The 18,637-nt window shown below is 30.1% G+C and overlaps 2 protein-coding genes, 1 long non-coding RNA gene and 1 other non-coding gene across 5 annotated transcripts in view; 3 read left to right on the top strand and 1 right to left on the bottom strand.

The window, feature by feature from the left end:
* The first annotated feature begins 134 nt into the window (after window positions 1-134).
* LOC105149432 (cytoplasmic dynein 2 light intermediate chain 1) lies at window positions 135-2,768 on the top strand. Of its 2 annotated transcripts, none has more exons than XM_011061839.2 (7): window positions 135-394; window positions 733-850; window positions 919-1,020; window positions 1,281-1,607; window positions 1,977-2,134; window positions 2,257-2,500; window positions 2,615-2,768. In XM_011061839.2, the coding sequence occupies exons 1-7, from the start codon at window positions 378-380 to the stop codon at window positions 2,684-2,686; spliced, it is 1,038 nt and encodes a 345-aa protein (XP_011060141.1). In that variant the 5' UTR covers window positions 135-377; the 3' UTR covers window positions 2,687-2,768. The 2 variants fall into 2 exon arrangements, with proteins under 2 accessions (XP_011060141.1, XP_011060142.1); XM_011061840.2 differs by having other exon boundaries at window positions 719-850.
* Window positions 2,769-3,706: 938 nt separating this feature from the next.
* Window positions 3,707-18,637, top strand: part of numb (NUMB endocytic adaptor protein) — a 65,978-nt gene continuing 51,047 nt past the window's right edge. The window contains exon 1 of the mRNA XM_011061843.2: window positions 3,707-4,251. The gene's annotated coding sequence lies outside the window, so the exon portion shown is untranslated. The remainder of the gene's footprint in view (window positions 4,252-18,637) is intronic.
* On the bottom strand, window positions 7,080-14,423 carry LOC147910276 (uncharacterized). Its single transcript, XR_015544685.1, has 2 exons — window positions 7,594-14,423; window positions 7,080-7,456 (listed from the first exon to the last, which is right to left on the bottom strand). It is a non-coding gene; the product is annotated as an uncharacterized LOC147910276 (long non-coding RNA).
* Window positions 17,596-17,759, top strand: LOC147910275 (U1 spliceosomal RNA). The gene has a single exon (XR_015544696.1). It is a non-coding gene; the product is annotated as a U1 spliceosomal RNA (small nuclear RNA).

The raw sequence follows: 18,637 nt of genomic DNA, 5'->3' as shown, positions 1-18,637 counted from the left end.
ATAAACTGCTCCTAAAAATGTTTATCAAATTTTGTAATCTAGGATTGCATAGTGAGAACTGGATTGATAAGAATTAATTATTTATATCACACATAATAAATAGTTATATATTGAAGATGAATATGCTCTATTGCTCTATATTATATGCGAAAAGGTTTTTATCGCGTAGGTATACAATTATTATTTGTTTTTTATAGTAATTTATATGTCATATAAAAGTGATGCAAGTGAGTGGCTGAGCCATGAACTGAGCGCTTACCTTCGTGTCCTTCGTCTCCATGGTAATACAAAGTGAAACATATCCATAACCTGAAGAAACATGGAATTGTGCGAATAAAACTATAGTTTTCAGTATCATTCTTTATTGTGTTTTAAAAATGACTGCAGAAAACTGGTAATTAATTTATTATAAATATATATTAAATTTGTTACAGCTTTGTAAAAAGAAATGTATTAATATAATATATTATTAAATAATTATAATCTGAAGCTATATCGATGAGTAATATTTTAAAAAATACTTTTCATTATTTCCTAATTTTGGAAGAATAATTAATAAATATAAGAATAATTAAATAAATAATTTAAAGAAATCTATCTGTAATTATTTAATACGAATATAATTCAGTTTTGTAATTATTTGCCTTTTTTATTTACAATATTTATTCATAGCAGTTAACATCACATGTTTTTAACATTATAAAACTAATTATGATAGAATGAACTTTCTAGTGAGGAATCTATGCGAGAAACTGCATTACGGCTCGCAGTAGAAGAAGAAAATAGACGCAAAATTGATCCAAATGAAACTCACGAACGATCCATTATTATCCTTGGCAGCAAGGGAGTTGTAAGTGATGAAATTAGGAGCATACTATTATCGCGCGATGTATTTTGCATTTCAAATTGCATTTGTAGGGTAAAACAACAATGGTGTATCGATTTCTTGAAAAAGATGAAAGACCAAAACCAACTATAGCGATGGATTATTCATTTGGTCGCAAAACTGTGAAAAGTTTAGTAAGTGACGACTATGTGTACTTAGTTTTCTACAAAAATACATGTAGGGGTTATAAAGTTTAATTTCTTTGCACTGAAGAATTATAAACCTATATTAGCTACAAATTTTAGAAAATAAATTTATATGTTTATAAAAGTGAAATTATTTAGTAATAATTGTAATATTTTTATCATAAAAAATGTTAGTATATTTATTATCTAAATCAAATTTTTCGTTACTTTATTATTAAATTAAATTTCTAAATATTGTACTGCTGTAGGTGAAAAATATAGTGCATGTGTGGGAAGTGGGTTACTTGGCTTCTTCTTTGGTATCTGTTGCGATGACAGGTTCTACATTAACACATTCCCCTCATCACACCGTGTTATTAATAATGCTAGATTTATCGCGACCAGAAGAATTATGGTCTTCCTTCGAGGAAGCCCTTTCTGTAATACAAAATGGTTCGAAAATGAGTTACAACACTAACACGATTCAAGAATTACGGGATAAGAGGGCAGCAGATAGAAAGAAAGAATTGGAACGTGGAGTTGATCCATTTTTTATGAAAATATGTATTATAGGTGGACGATATGATGAATTTAAGGTATTTGATAAATATATAATACATATGTGTATATATATATATATATATATATATATATATATGTATATATAATTATAAGAAGAGTGAAAAGAGACATACGTTTCCTGCATTGTACAAAGATAAAATTAAAAAGTGTTACAGTAATTTAATTCATTGCTATATGATAATAATATTATAAAAAATTATAAAGTTTTAATATATTAAACTCAAAAAGTGTACATATAAGTTATTAATATTCTTTTTAAACTTTGAATATTTCAAAAGAAAACTGACATAAATTTTATAACTTTTTATAATATTGTAACATTTTAGAGTTTACAACAATTTATTTCAGTATTATCTATTTTTTTCTGTGATTAACTTCTGTAGGAATTTGATTCGAATAAAAAAGAATTTATTGGAAAGATATTGAGAGCGATAGCTCATAATCTAGGTGCGAGCCTTTATTACTATTCCTCTAAAGATAAATTTCTCGTACGACGACTTAAAGATTTATTATCTCATTATGGATTTGGTTCTTCATTTATGTAAGTTTTGATAATAAGTTTGATTTAATAAGTTTTAATATTTATCAAGAGCTTATTTATATTTTATAAATTACATTGTGATTCATCTCGACACTATGTCTTTGTACGAAATGAAACGCAAGGGAGGATAAGTGTACGGATTATGAGAAACCGTTAATGATGCCGGCGGGCATGGATTCTTTCGGACGAATCGATTTGCAATTCCCTCAAACGAGACCATCGGCAATTTTGGATACTATCAAACAGATCTACGTCTCACGTATACCGCAAGTGTCGAGGAGTGACGAAAGTACTTTGGAGGATCCTAGTAATGACCCTAACTTTAACGAGCCTATTATCGATAGATTGAGAATGCAGCGGGAAGAGGTATATGTTTGTTTGTTCATTAACTCTGCTTAATAGTTAGTAAATGTTAGCTTGCGTAAAAGATTTGTTAATCTTAGGCATTACAAGTAAACCAAAGTAATTATTTTTTTCCAGGAGATCAGTGTACTGCTAAATGACATGATGGAAGGCCGTATGCCGAAAATTCCTGTACCCGATCCAATTTAGAGAGTATAAATATTTTATGTATCTATTGCGATTTTGAAGCAGTAAATGAAAATAGATAATTTATTTGAAAATTAAATGAAAATTGATAATTTATGCCATATTATATTGTATAAGTCATAATATACAGAATTAATAAATTATTTTATACATATACATTAATAATGGGACATATATTTTCTTAAGATCATAAATGCATCAAAACCGCATTACTTCCTTCTACAACTTAGTACTTAGTAAAGATAAGGAAAACAAACTGTCGCTAGCTTTGTTTCTTGAGATAAACTGATAACAAGACTGTAATAATACCTCTCTTCTTAAAACGAGGAAGAAAGGAAGCAATAATAATGAAGATAAGATAAACATATTTTAGATAATGATTTTATGAATAACATCTTTTTTGACATTTTATTGAAAGAGATGTTTTAAAAATATTTCTAAAAGAAGAAACGAGATTGTTTTTTAAATGTTTAAATTGTTTATACTTTATTGATGATTAATTTCCTTTTCGTGTACTATATTTTTATACATTTCTTAATATAACAACTTTTTATATAAAGTTCTTGAAATCTTTTTCTGCAGAAGTTAAAAGTATAGAAGAAAAATTGAAGAAACCCTTTGTCATTTGAATTTAGTATTGCTCCAGATAAAATAATCACGTTCTAGAAATCTTCTCTCTTCTTTTTCTCTTTTTACTATTCTTTCGGATAAAAAAATAAGTCTAAATCTCAATAACGGTTGCACAGTGTCCGAAGAAATTCTCTCATAAAATAATTAACATTTAATAAAAACTCAGGGTAATCTAGAAACCCAGTTCGTTCCTGCTTCGTTCGCGTTTCTCCTTTCATCGTAGTGCCCCCGAAACCCCGTCTCCTTTTCCCTCCCACACACAATAGCCAAGAGGGGTGGTAGGGAGAAAACGTCCCGCAGCACCGCGCCGACGTGTCGCTGATAAGAGGTACCGCGCACGTTCGCGTGCGCCCGTCGTAAATGGAAGCGCATGCGTATCCCGCTCCGGTCGCTCCCGATACGCGCAGGGTATCCGAGCATTTACGAAAACGGGGCTCCGGCTGGGGGGGTCTCGCCACGAAGAGCTCTCTCGTTTCCTTGCCATCGTTTCCTCAGTGAAAATGCCGCCGCGATAGAGAGCCGCGCGTGCTCTCCTCGAGCTCTGGTCGCGCCCCCCTCCGTGACAAGAGTCGGCTGTCTTATCGATAGAAGCTTACTCGCGAGACCAACGCTGATACTCACCCGCTAATTACTACACGCTAATCAATCGCACGCGTGTTGCTCGCGATTTAATCTTGCTTCTCTTTCCCGCTGTCTTACGTTCTCCCTGCTCCATTTCCCTTTTCCGCGCATCACCTTCTCGTTCCTTTTCGTTCTTTGTCGGCCCTTATCACCGCCCTCCTTCCGTCTTATTCCCTCCCCCTTTCTACGTTCCTTTTTACACGCGCGATACGCACCGCTAAGTCTACGGTTTGACAGTCCGCGAGTGTCACGGATCGTTTTTCGCGCCCGCGGACTGTGGACGCCGCTTCCGGAGAACGGCGCACAGGTGTAGTCAGGTGAGTTGCGAGACATGTAGCAACTCCGAATGACAGAGTGAGAGAAAGAGAGAGAGAGAGAGAGAGAGAGAGGGGGGGGGGGGAAAGAGAAAGGGAAAAAAGAGAGACGACAATTATGATTCGCCAGAGGCACGAGGGGTATCGACGGAAACCGGTCGCGATGATTCTCAGCGCTCTTGCGAAAATCGGAGCCATCAGCCAAGTGCTGAATTGTGGAGAACGCGAGCGCGCGCGCGCGGGTTCACGTCACGCGACCCATTTACCTGCGACGTGCGTCGCGATCGTCGTGGCCTCCCCGCGACGCCGCTACCTTCCTCGCCGTTATCGATTCTGCTATGAACGCGCCCTCCGCTGACAGATATCTCGCTGTCTCTCTTTCCTTTAGCGCGAATCTTGAATCGGCACACGTACGGCTCAATCGGCGATCGATGACATCTACCCGCGCGTATACACGTGAGATTTATGCAACACGCTCCGGCCACGCGTGAGATTGTGCTCATTGAGATTATCCGGTTGGATTGTACTTTGAATAATATCGTATGCCGGCGAGATTTCTTTATGGATGTCTTCCGCGTATTTTTTTCTTTCAATAGATTGTCGCGAAAGGAGAAGAATTCGTTACAATTGCTATTTTAGGAAATTAAGGTGATTATCTTCTTTTTATTGTTAAATTATCTACAGTATTTTTTAAAGATGTTCATTAACTTTAGTATACGGAAAGAAGGATTTTTTTGGGTGAAATATTTAAAAATTTAGCTAAATGCTAGATCTGAAAATAATTTTGTTGAATCATCAAAATAATTATAAATTTAAACGTGATGCGGCAAAAATTTTTAACATTTTAGCAACCAATTTGTATATTTTTCATAATTATTTTGCTAGTTGAACAAAATTATTTTCATATCTCTATTTAGTTAAATTTTTAGATACTTTAGCAAAACCGTTTTTTTCGTGTAATATTAAATTGCTTATCACTTAATTTGTGATATTATGTACTCCAGCTGCAATTTAGGACTGTTTTAATATTGACAAATAATTGGCGCCTTGTTTGCTTGAAATGGAAATTGTAACATTTACATAAAAATATTAGGCACTAAAATCTTCCTTGATCGAATATGGTCTTCTTTGCTTATTTTTTTGTTAAAATGACGTGTTCTTTGTGATCTGTTACCGCAAATTAACGTTATCGCAAGCTAATTTAGTTTATGTGATTTTCTATATTACACTTGTTTCCATATATTTTTTTTTTCTTTTTGAATTTTGGGTATAAATATCTATTTTACTGTGTTATATGTAAATCATATATAAATTATTATTCAACAACGTTATCGTCCAAGTATTGAATAGAGTGTGCATTGAATGCTGTTTTTAATATTTAATTATTGCCGATTATTGATCGCATCGCTCGATTGAGTATATTAGAACGTACTCGTAAGAGAATCTTAATTTAATCATAAATTTAAGAAAATTTTTGATCTCTTTTTACTCTTTATATGAAATTTAATTAATGTCAAGTTTAATGAATGAAGTTTAAACTATTATTCGATTTTTTGATGCGCATGACTATTTAATGATACAAATTCTCTATTACAAAATATACTTTATACATTTTCACACGCACATTTATTTAACAATCTGTTTTGAAATATCATCTTTATTATACTTTTATTACTATGAGGCAGTTCCAGTCATCGCGTAAATTATTGTTTCCGTTAACTAGTTTTTTATGATAGTGTATTCTCTCCCTCTCTTTTTTTTCTCTCGTTTTCTTTGTTCCTTTCTTTCTTTCTTTGCTTAAGATAGAATTCTTTCTTTGATATAAAAAGATAACTGTTTCTTGAGCATAAGCGGATGCCCAAGCGAACGTGCTAAGATCACTTAAGACCGGATATTACGTGCTTGCCCTCGCAACGATTTTGGACGCTGGGTCAGGCACCTTTTTGTAATCACTCGAATCTTTGCTCTTTATAATTCTAATACCGTGCTTGCAATATGTGCATACTGAATATCTTCATTAATTATTTTGAACAACATGTCTTGATTGCTTCGGAAAAACTGAACTGACAATTCTCATGTACTTCCTAAAAAGACCAGCAAATCGTAAGCAAGACATTTGAAAATGATTTACATAAGGCAGTGTCTTAATTAAAATTGATAGATTAAAAAAAATTAAAACTCATATAGTGAAACATAGTTTATTGTACATACTTGCTAGACATATGTATTGTAATATTGTAAATCACTGCAGAAGTCTGCAATCACCGCAATAATAGATTTAATTTCCCTAATTCTGGGATGGCACGATTTGCTACTTTTTTTACGGATTATATTTCCAATATGAACGAAACGAAGATAAAATTAATGCTAATTGATGATTTATTTCGATAGAAGTATTGGGATTAATTGAATAATTGGATAAAAGCTAGACATATCATATTCTTCATATCATATTCTTGCATTTTATTTTGCGATCGGGCATTTAATTATATAATAAAATTAATATCTAGTAACATATTTTACTACATTGAAAATATCTCAGTTAATAGAAGTGATATATATGAGTGTATTTGAAAAGACGATTCACTATCTGATCACTGTGTCACTAACAATAAGTATTAGCATACTATCCTAGTCATGAAAAATTGCTGACTACATGTATTCTGTCCTATGCGTCATTGTGTAGCATATAACGGAGGCATATAGTTTTGTGCAGTCGAGGTCATCCTTAATGCCGTACTCTCCGCATCGTGATTAACCTTTCCCAACTTGATCGACTGATCTCAGCGAAATGAAATTTCGGGAGTAATTATCGTCGGACGAAATAATGATTGTATCTTTCGTGCGACGGCTCTTAAAAGATACAATATCATATTTTTGTTTTCATTATTCTGTACTCGGCTTTATTGCCGGCTTATTGAGAATACTCCAAATTTTTATGGTGATGTGATTGTTTCAATGGATCTCTTCTCATTTTCCTTACTTCGTAATTTGCCTTCTCATATTTAACTGTTAAGTTTTTATTTAGCCGCAAAACTTTTCGTGATCTCGTCGACCTTGATCTCGCTAGTCGTTCTGCATGTCGCTCAGTATATTTTTAATTCCTGTTTGAAAGCACATCTTTTTCCTTCCTTCGTCTCTAAGTTGTTGTTGCGTTCTTCGCAGCTCAAAATATTCCAGACCGGTTCTTATTTTCATTTTTGTATCTCTTTCCCACAAAAAAATTGATATTTAAAAATTGATATTTAAATAACATATATTTAAATAATATACCGGGACTATTCTTTTAAATCTTAAAGATGTGGATATATTTATTAATTATCTCTATTGTATATTTAAATATACCATTTAAAGGTATGATTGCTGTTCAGTTACATTGGTCTTGAGATGAATATCGTCCGAGAGATCAATCGAAATGAACCTCTTGTTTCTTTCTGCCGTGTCCTTGTCCTTCTTTCGGGGACAGTGAAGGACCCCGGCCTTCATACCGGCGAATTTGATTTGACGAGGTAGATTATTTCATCGTGACGTCATGTTGCCCGCATGTATATATCACTGCGACGGGAATCGTTTCGGCTCTCTTGTAGACTATCGATCGCAGGTAGAACTGTGCGCCGGTGCGACGATGAACGTGCAATCGTGTTTGTGAGCGGCGAAGTTCAACAAATGCGAGGTTGCACATGGAAAGCGGTGCCACAAAAGGAAATGTGGATACGTACCTGGTGGGACCAGGCCACCAGGTCGCACGCCATTGCAGTATTTTCCTGGATATCAATTTTTTCAAAACATTTAAGTGATTTCAGTTATTAACTTTTTCTATGTAGTGAATAATATAATACTATTTTGAAGTATTAGAATATTTATTTAAATGATGTGACTAAGGTAAAATCATTTGAAACAGAAGAGAAGTAACACTTTTCATTTCATTATTGCACGTTTCCACAACAATATATAAAAAGAATAATGCAGCAAGTTATTATGTAATATCATATGCATGACAAAAAATTGAATTTTGTGATATCTTAAAAATTAAAATAGGGAATAAAGAGATACTATTAATTATGTAAATATTTAAAAATTTTCTTTAATATAATTTAAATATTTTTAAATGTTCTCACTTTTTACACAGATATTAAAAATAGTTTTCATAAAAATATGCTAGCCACATATTACGCGCGAACACATCAGTTCTAGTAAATGATAAAACAACAAGCTTTTTCACGAAGCAATTTCGGATACTTTGAAGAGTGATTATTGGATTTTTCTGACATTATTTCCGTGACTTGCAGATTATAGCGTCACGTAGAGTAATAAGCTGTTTTTTTTCAGCTGAACTTTTTTGCACAGTTTATCTCTTTTCTCTTTTTCTCTCCAATCTAAAAAGAAGAAGAGGAAAGAAATCAAAAAGTTTAGCTGAAAAGAACAAGCTTCTTTAGTAACATTGATTCCGTGATTACATATACTATTTTTACACCTCTCTCTCTCTCTCTCTCTCTCTCTCTCTCTCTCTCTCTCTTCTGCATTACTATTTCAGCGATAATCGTATCGAAATAATGCATTTTTATTACATCATAAATCCTATTTTTAATCAACATAAAACATTTAGAGATACGAATCGAGGAAGAGTAGACTGTAGACTTGTGCTTACAATTAGCACTATACTATGTTTCGATAATATTTAAAAACATTCATTTTATTTTTGCAAGTAAGATATATTTTTCAAGAAGCATTATCTAAGAAGAGATTAGACGTATCGTATAGCAATCGATTGAAACCTAAGCCATTTAAACAATTTATATCAAAGAGAAATAAATTGTTTAAATGGCTTATCGATCGATTACTGCTCATAATGTTGATGTTATTTTTATAATGAGTTCTGTACTTATTGTGTAACTATATTACTTACAACACTTTCATTAGATCTAATGTGCTTATTACGTGCGCCTACCGGGAAATGATGTATTTGCATGCATCTTGAGATAGAGAGTGTGCCTTCGTCTGAAACGAAGTCTCGCTGTCATTAAGCAAGATGTCCTCCCACACACCAAGGTGTGCATGGAATAATTCTTGAGTGTTCAGTCGGCAAGGGAAAGGCACTGGTGCCTTGTCTTACGAAAGAAAGGTTCTTTGAATCTGACCGAAGATGGTAGCAAGGAAGGGCGTTATCTGCTACCACATTTGCAAGTTAACAGGCGCATTATTTGCGACGTTCAAGGCTCATGCTTTATCGTGTTTAATTTAGCGTTCATAAGTGTTTTTTTTTTCGAAATAATGTTTTTCGGACTTTTTCGGAGGCAATTATGATTCACCAGCGTTAAAAATAATTTAAAAAAAATAAAAGAATAGTTTTAAATTGCGCAAAATAATTTTAATAATATCTGAATATTTTACGATTTAAAATATTACTAGCAACATGATACCAAACATATTAAACTATTATTAATTTAATAAAGAAACAAATTTTTTATATAATTAATTTGTTGCTTTTATAAATTTATATAATATTTATGATTTTTCTAATATTTCGCTAATATTCACGCGAATTTAGTGTTGATCGAAATTTTATTTATAATGTTAAAATTAGTTTATAAAATAATCATATGTAGTTTTATATTCAAAAGTATACTTCATATACTTCATATACTTCATATTTTATTAAATTGTAATATTTACATAATGAATTGTCAAAGTAAAGCTAAGATTTTTCTATAGCGATATTGATTATTTTCTCTTGCATATAGGAATTAATATTGTGTCGGTGTTTTCAATGTAGTTAAAGGCACGTTCCGGCACGTGGCGATCAGTACAATTATGTCCATAACGAAGCAAACGTTCGTTACCCCATGAACAATTGGTTCGTTGTCCTAGGCGAGAACCGAAGAGCGTGAAGCTCGCCCTTGAAGGGCGCAGTGATGCACGCCGCTCTTTCAAAAAACGAGGAGTTGTTAGTTCGCAGCTTTTATTGGAATTAAAATTAAATTGCCGAAATTCCTGTTACATTATTATTTTAACAATCTATAAGGAGAACTTTTTCCCAAAATTCTGATAGTTGTATATTACAATATTTCTATGATAGTTATTTTACATTTGTACTGTGTGTGTAATAACTTTCTTTGAGGTATGTAAAAAAGACCAATATATGTAACTTATAATAACACAGTATATGTGTTATTTTTAAATGATTTATTTGTAGTAATTTCTTTGCAAGTATTTTTATTTTCATAGGATTGTAAGAAATCACTTCACATGTAACTTGATCGGCACGGAATAAAGTAATTATTTTACTTATGTACGATAAATATCTTAAACCTTGTCAATGATAAAAGAATTAAGATAGTCTGTGATAACAAAATTTATATTGAATATTTTGATCATAAGAAGTGTCTTAATTATATCTTTATGATCTACGAATATTTATCAGTTTCGAATTACCAGCTTGGTCTGGACGGACGCCATCAGCGTTTATCAGTGATAGAGCACGTACAAAATAAGTGTCTCGACACAGGACGATACTATGAAAGAAAATTTTTAAATGAAGCAGAGCATGATGGCATAACAACACTTTGCAATGTTCCGTATGAAATCACTGTACGCTTGACTGGAGCCCTTCCTTGGCATCTCAAGTTTACATTTACTCAGGCACTCCCTTTTCTCTATAATCTAAGCCTGGATTGTCGGCCGACGATCGAAGAGCTTTGTATTCAATGTAATTACCATTGATTTCAGCTACTACTGTCAGCACGTATTTTCTGTTTGCTAATAACCAATATTTATCAAGCAATTGTGATAATTAAGGTGTAACAATGAGTTATCATTTGGCGTTTTTTAAAAATGGTTGTCTGAAAGTTTAAATCTTGTACATATTTATATATATTTATGATAAAAATATTTTGGAAAAAATATTTTTATAATTTAGATTTAAAAGAATATCTATGTGACGTGATTGAATTTGATATTTTTTAAAAAATAAAAACACCTTAGTGAAACGTCTCATTATTTATATATATCATTCATTTATTTCGTTATTATTTCGTTATCTTGGTATAAGTCATATTTGTGTTGCTTCAATTTACTGTTTCAGGAAAATGTTTACGATATATATAATTTTCGTAAAGAACATTGATAAAATATTTATTGACTTCAATTACATTTTTGTTTCTTTTAAATAATTGGCATTTCTGTATAATTTTTATAGTATTCTTATAATATCTTTTGTATATCTTAGTTAATATTATTTTATTTATTTTAATTATATTATTTTATATAATATTTTTTATATTTTTTTTATACATACTTAAGATAATAATTGAATTTTTGCAAATATAGCAAAATTTTTAAACAAATTAAAGAAATTATAGATTAATTAAATTAACTCTTTGGTTAATCGACTAATAACGAGCATGGATGCTGGATATGGAACAGTATTGTGTATGGACAATAAAGTTGTAGAATTTGATTCTGGCCTACTGTTCATACATCATTCTTCACCGTGTCGAACATTCTTTGACGAAACAAATGCAGATCAAAACAATTGGAACATTCCTGCCATTGATAACGATGAGATATCGATAGTAGAAAAGAGTCGTCGTCACAAAAGATTCTTTAGAGGGAAGCTACTACAGTGGCTTGCACTAACCAGACGTTTAATTGAGACGAATATTCCGCATATTTTATTTCTTTACTTCACATTTTTAATATTGAATATGAATTATTTTATCGTATTATTTGATCAGCGGAAAGAAGCAATCTAGCAAGCAAACTTTCAGTGTTGAAAATTCATAATGTCTCAAATTATATTACATAAAAATTACTTAAATTATATATAAAAATTTAATTATGTAATATCAAATTATATCAAATTATAATGTTAATAACTCGTAATGTTAATTATATCTATTTCAAGTTATTTTTAATCATTTTTGTAGATTGCTATTGCTCCTATTTATTATGTCACTAATTTAATTAAAACAAGGGAACTAAAACAATTTAACTCAAGAGATACGTTAACCCTTCATACACACGATAATTTTATCCTTTACTACACATTATTCGTATTCCGGAAATTAATTTTTATCACTTTAACACATAAAAACAATTATTAAGTGATGTTTACATATATTCAATAATATACATCTTACTTAAATAACATCTTTAGAAAGTGTTTGTTGTAGATTTAAAAAAATTGTATGTAAATGTTATATAATATAATTAATTACTTGATGTGCTCCTATAATTTTTTGAAGAAAAGAAATGTGCAGGATACGAATGACCCCAATTGTGTGTTAAGTGAGTTAGTATAGACGTTGTTTACTTTGAAATTTTGTAAGCAATTCAAGTGAATTGATTTACATTTTGACATATGTATGTATGAAAGTAAAAAATAAAATGTTAATAAAATGTTTTAATTCAAGAAATTGAATTACCACTGCTTCTTTGATATTTAACAGTGTTGCTTTAGTAAAAAGATGTTTCGATTCAATAGATAATGTTGTGTATAATTTTATTAATAATTTCAAAGCTACGTTAGTCTGCGACGCGATGCAGTATCTCTGTTTACACGTAACATTTATTTTGCATACATGCTTCCTATATTACCGCGTCAAAAGACACAGATATCCGTTGCGCGCTGCAATGCAGTATCATCGTTTTAGTGTATGTCTGTTCTCGAAACTCGATAACACTTCATATGTAACACACGAAATATCAAAAATGATACAGATCTAAACCGGAATCTAACGAACTTAACAGAATCGCTACGGTTTTTTTGCCATAAATACAAGAGTGCTTTCTGACTACTCTACTTTTGTAACAGCTCTTTAAATAATAAAACGATTGTTCAACATATGGCATCGCAGTGCGCAGTTAGTATGAAAATGTTGCGTGTTTTCGACGTGAAACACTACATGTCTGACGTGTATTACGAACCAAACAATGCTTGTCGCAATTTTTGACTGGCTTCGTTATCGTTTTCAACCGGGAGAATACGGTACACCCTTTGTCATCTGAGTTTCACGAAAAATAACATGGGCTTCTCTATCGTATACCTACAATTTTACATTTACAATTCGTTTGTATGTTTACGTAAGGCATTCTCGCATTTCTGCTTAATCGTAAAAGCGTGACGGTAACCGAGCTATGTGAGGGTGACCGTCTGTCCTTCTCTCTCTTTCCTCTTCTTGAATGACCACGAACGTAAGTTCATCAAATCGTCGATAAATCAATATCATATGGGCTGATATATGCATATGGAGCACGTAACATGAATATCGACATTTTTAATTTAATAGTAAATGCATTCTTTTGAAACTTCTTGATCGCGCGGTATGCTTGATAAGGATGTATGCCTTTCGCATGGATAAAATCATCATGTCTCAACATATCAAGTTATAATGTTGACACAGTCTTGTGCTGTATACATTCTGTAAATCGAAATTGAACTGGAAATTGAATTATATTTTTTTGCACAATATAGTTTTAACATCAGAACTACTGATGTTTCTTACTTACTCAAAGCAAATAAATTCTTATGAAAATAAAGAAAGTCATGAAAAACAGATATTTCGTTATATAAAGGACATAAATATCAAAACAATTTCACACAGAATTTTATCTTTTACGTAAGAAATATAATATTAATATAAAAACTATAGAACGATTAATAATGATCGCAATATTTTTAATAATGATCTCAATACTTTTAGAACTTTGTTAAATGTAATTAATAAATAATGTTTGTTAATTTAAAACACAAAAATAATGTGAAAGAATATTAGGAAAATATTTCAAGTGATAAAAACAGAGAAATTTAGAAAAGGCAAAGTAATTTATTTGAAACATTATTAATTTATTTAAAAAAGTAATTTATTTAAAACGTCACATTAATTAAACATGATTTATAATTTTGAGAAATATAATATTACGTCTTTAAATAAATTACAAATAATTATTAAATATACTGAAATACAAATTGGAAATTTTTTTCCAATATGAAACGAATATAAAAACGTCGATATTTGGAGTGCACTAAAATATTATTCTATCTATGTAATTCTGATCAAACAGACACGATATGGCAACGGGAATGAAACTTCAGGCTTTAATCCGGAATATTGATTTGATAATATGGTAAAGTGGGATTTGAAACTATAGATTTATACAGAAGTACATGTGTGTGTATATATATATATATATATATATATATATATATGTATATATATATATATATATGTATATATACATATATATATATATTTATACATTGTAGCAGATGATTTAACGTATGCTATACTTCATAGTTCGTACATACATACAAAGTGTTTTCATCTCTGCATTCTTGGCACGCACCTTATAAAGGAAAAATAAAATATGCATCGTCTTTATGACGGATTTTGACGAATGATGAAAACGTAAGTTCCGTAAAGCATTGACCTTGTTGGCATGCGATCCGGTATTAAGTAAATCTCTCTGTTATACAATAAAAGTATGTGCAGGCAGAAACTAAATAATGAAGACACCTTCGGCTCGAATGTCTAAGCAGTTACATTGTCGCGAGTCTCAAGGACGTGCTTGCACGCGAATTTGCTGAAATCATATTTTTTCAGCGGAAAAATTTACGCTTCGTTACTTTCATTGAATATTAGAAGATTATCGCAAGATTACCTCGTTTCTTTTCTTGCATAACATTGCGATTATGTACGAATTTGACTCAAATTAATTCAACAGTTATAATTCATGTTAGATTACTCCTCTTCCATCTTTTGGAACTAACAGTCTTACTATTTAACGTTAGGTATTTTGTTTCTCTCAAATTTTTCCTTATATTATATAATAATTTTTAAAATCTTTACATATAGGCGTGTTTCTCTACTTCCAATATAGAAAATTCTTAATATAATGAAGAAATAATATTGCATCAAGTAATTTTCTTTCTGCAAATAATCAAAACTTGAAAAGTTTCTTTTTTAATAAACTTTTTTTTACAAAGATCGAGGAAATTTAATAGACTCGTCCGCAAGAAATGATTGAAACTACAAACGTTACTTCTGCTGTCGCAGCAACATGTGGAAACTCGAGAAGCTTTCTTGAGAGAACTCGATCCTAACGTTTATCGTCTTGAGTCATCAAAAAACAATATTTTTATACAATTATATTTCATATTGATCTTAGTTTTCGAATTTTTTTTTTATATTAATATAAGGATATTATCATGTTTTTATTTTGTTAAAAAATGCGTTATAAAATGATTGACATCTACTGAAGGTAAAAATTTTCATCAAAAATGTAATATTTTGATTTGACAACAAATTGTGAAAGAATATTCTTTTAGTAAAGATAACACTTTAATATGTCAAACACGTACATTATCTTAGAATTTATGTTCTAAATTTTTTTAAAAAACATTATTTTTATATTATTTTTTACTTATAAAAAATGTATTACTTTAATATTATTTTAATATTATTGTATTATTTTAATATTAAGAAATGTCAAACATCCATTAAAAAAAACATAATTATATTATATTAAATTAACACTTTGATATGTTAAAAATTCAAAATTTTAACCAATTTTAACGCAAGTACAAAATATTTTTTACTACTTTCCATCAACAATATGCTGATGAAAAAAATGATTAGGTTTTTTTGTTAAAATAACAGCAAGTTTTTCTAAATACAAAAGAAAGGAAAAGAGAAACTTCTTTATTCTATACATAGCTATACTGGAAGTAGGATGTAAATAAACTCTTCACAATCAGTATAAAGAACTGATGGTATAAATATTTACAGTAAATCGAGTATGTTACGTTTTCGTTTATCGTTTCTCTGTTTCCTCTTGCGTCATAGCTTTCAACTCTCCAAGTTTATTTGTTTATCTCGTGCAATTAAAACAGCCGAAATGATCTGGCACAAGAATGCGAACTGGCAAAAGTATATTTCTTGGAGAACTCGTTGCCTGTCAAAGCAATCATAGGTTCAAATCTATGTGTCTAATTTTTTGGTAATGGAGTTTTACCTCATAGAAAAGAGAGAGTAGAACCCATCACCTCCATACATACACTTTTCAATGCGATACGAAGTTTTACATGAATTTGATCTTGATCTTTTTATAAGTCTCTTTATCTGTATTATATACTTAATATTCTATTTTTAAGTTTGAAAAGTAGAAAACTTTGAAGTAATCATATTTTAGAAAGTAAAAGAATTTGCCGTGTAACTCAGGACAATATTGACTTTAATTATATATGAAAATTAAAACAACTAGTGAGGTGTAACCTTTTCGCAATAATTATCACATATTTAATTGAATTAAATGAGATTGTATTTAGGATGGTTTCCAAATAAATTTGAATAAAAAGATTTCGATTAAAATTAACGAAATGACGACGAAAAATACAAAAAAATTATAGAAATAAAATGCTTTTTTGTTGCTGTAAAATGTAAATAAATAATAGTATATAGATGTCGGTAGTTAGTTTTATAGAAAGTTTAATGTTTTTTAATAAAAAAATATATATCTCGATATTTTCGTTCGTTTTCAAGTTATACTTGCAAAACGACTATGTAATTTACATCGCGATGATGGATTAAGCTTCAGGTTGCAGATTTAAGTATATGTTAATATTTTATAGCTTTTCAAATATTTTTTTATTGTTAACACATAATATGAATAGTCAATAAAAAAATTTTATATTCAATTCATTCTTATGCCTATAACAAATCAAAATTTTGAGTTTTTGTGCGTTTATATTTTTCTGTATTTTCCTTAATAATTATGAAAATTGGAAAATTTTATATGAAAATAGAATTTGACCACAAAGTATTTACTATATATAAATCAAACAACATAATTTTAATTTTATTTTAAAGAAAGATCTTTGATTAATTCAAGCAATTATCGTAAATTAGTAGATTTATGTGTAGAAATTTAATTACATTTCTTATGACATATATCTTTTTCTGTAACGTATGGATGATTTAGGAAGACATTAGATCTAATAGAACCAAAATAAAATGCATTATATCATATTCTTGTTATCATGTAACATGAATGAATAGAATTGCTCCTGATATTTCTAGGTTATTTATATTTATTTAAATAGCTTCCATAAGGAAGCTATTTACATACAAATAATCCATATGGAAATTAACAAGCGTGTCCCTTTTATAAAAGATCTTTAATTCTTTTATAATATATCAATTCAACTATTGCCATTTTTTGTTTTTCCTAGTATGCTATGGTAATACATCGTTTGGCGACCGCTAGAGGACGCTTATTGATAAACAGTTTCTCGTATGCAAAAAACAGTCACGCATACAATTAAAACCGATTCCCGAGCAAATTAATCTATAACTTACTTGGCGCGGAGGACACCGTGATCATAAAGGCGGTTCCTCCTGGGCGAGGCCTTGCCATTGCACTACGGCAAGGCTGACCCTTGCGAATACTCCTAACGTGGGTATATCGAGCGCATAATTTTTGGTAGTCGGGATCTGCGTACGCGCTATCCCGGATACACAAAATAAAAAAATAAAAAGGGGATAATTAATTTTAATTTCTGATTGTAACACATGCATTGCTTATGTAAGCGTTTATATGATTCCATTCTTCTCGGCATTATATTTCTATTGAAAAATTAAATTCGCTTTTTTTTTTATTAATTAGATGAAAATTCTGGAATAAAAGAATTTATCTAATAGCTTAATATTTTTGGAAAATCACACACACACACACACATATATATATATATGTATATAATATATATATAGAATATATATATTATATATATAATACATATATATATATTATATATATTATATATAATATATATTATATATATTATATATAATATATATATATATATAAAGTACAAGAATTTTGTTGTAACGAAACAGTATTATACTTGCTTTTAAAAGAAATAAATAAATCATTGGAATTAATTATTACATATATTATATTTTATTTATGTATTTACGTATTTTTTAAATATTCTATTTATGTTCTATTTATATATTAAATTTAATGCTTTGTTAATCTGTATATTAGTAATTTCTGAAATATTTCACTAAATGTTCTAAAATTTAGATTTTATTCAAAGTTGAGTTGAAGTCATTATACAATTGCATTCATGAAATACACGTGCGCAAGTATATCTCTGCAGGATCAAGATGAATGAAACCGGAAGGAATTCAATACAAAAGATATTAGATATATGTGTACTATGTATACATATGTAAATTATATAATAAATTCACTAATTGCTTGAATATATTTTATAATATATATTTTATATATGTATATATGTATGTATATATAATTTATATAGTTTTTACACCATGTAATTTTGATATGAAACATCAAATACCTCGTAAACTATTAATTTTTTGATAAT

The sequence above is a fragment of the Acromyrmex echinatior genome, chromosome 3 (genome assembly GCF_024713525.1).
Source record: "Acromyrmex echinatior isolate Ae372 chromosome 3, ASM2471352v2, whole genome shotgun sequence".
NCBI lineage: Eukaryota > Metazoa > Arthropoda > Insecta > Hymenoptera > Formicidae > Acromyrmex > Acromyrmex echinatior.
This window is presented reverse-complemented; position numbering and strand designations above follow the sequence as displayed.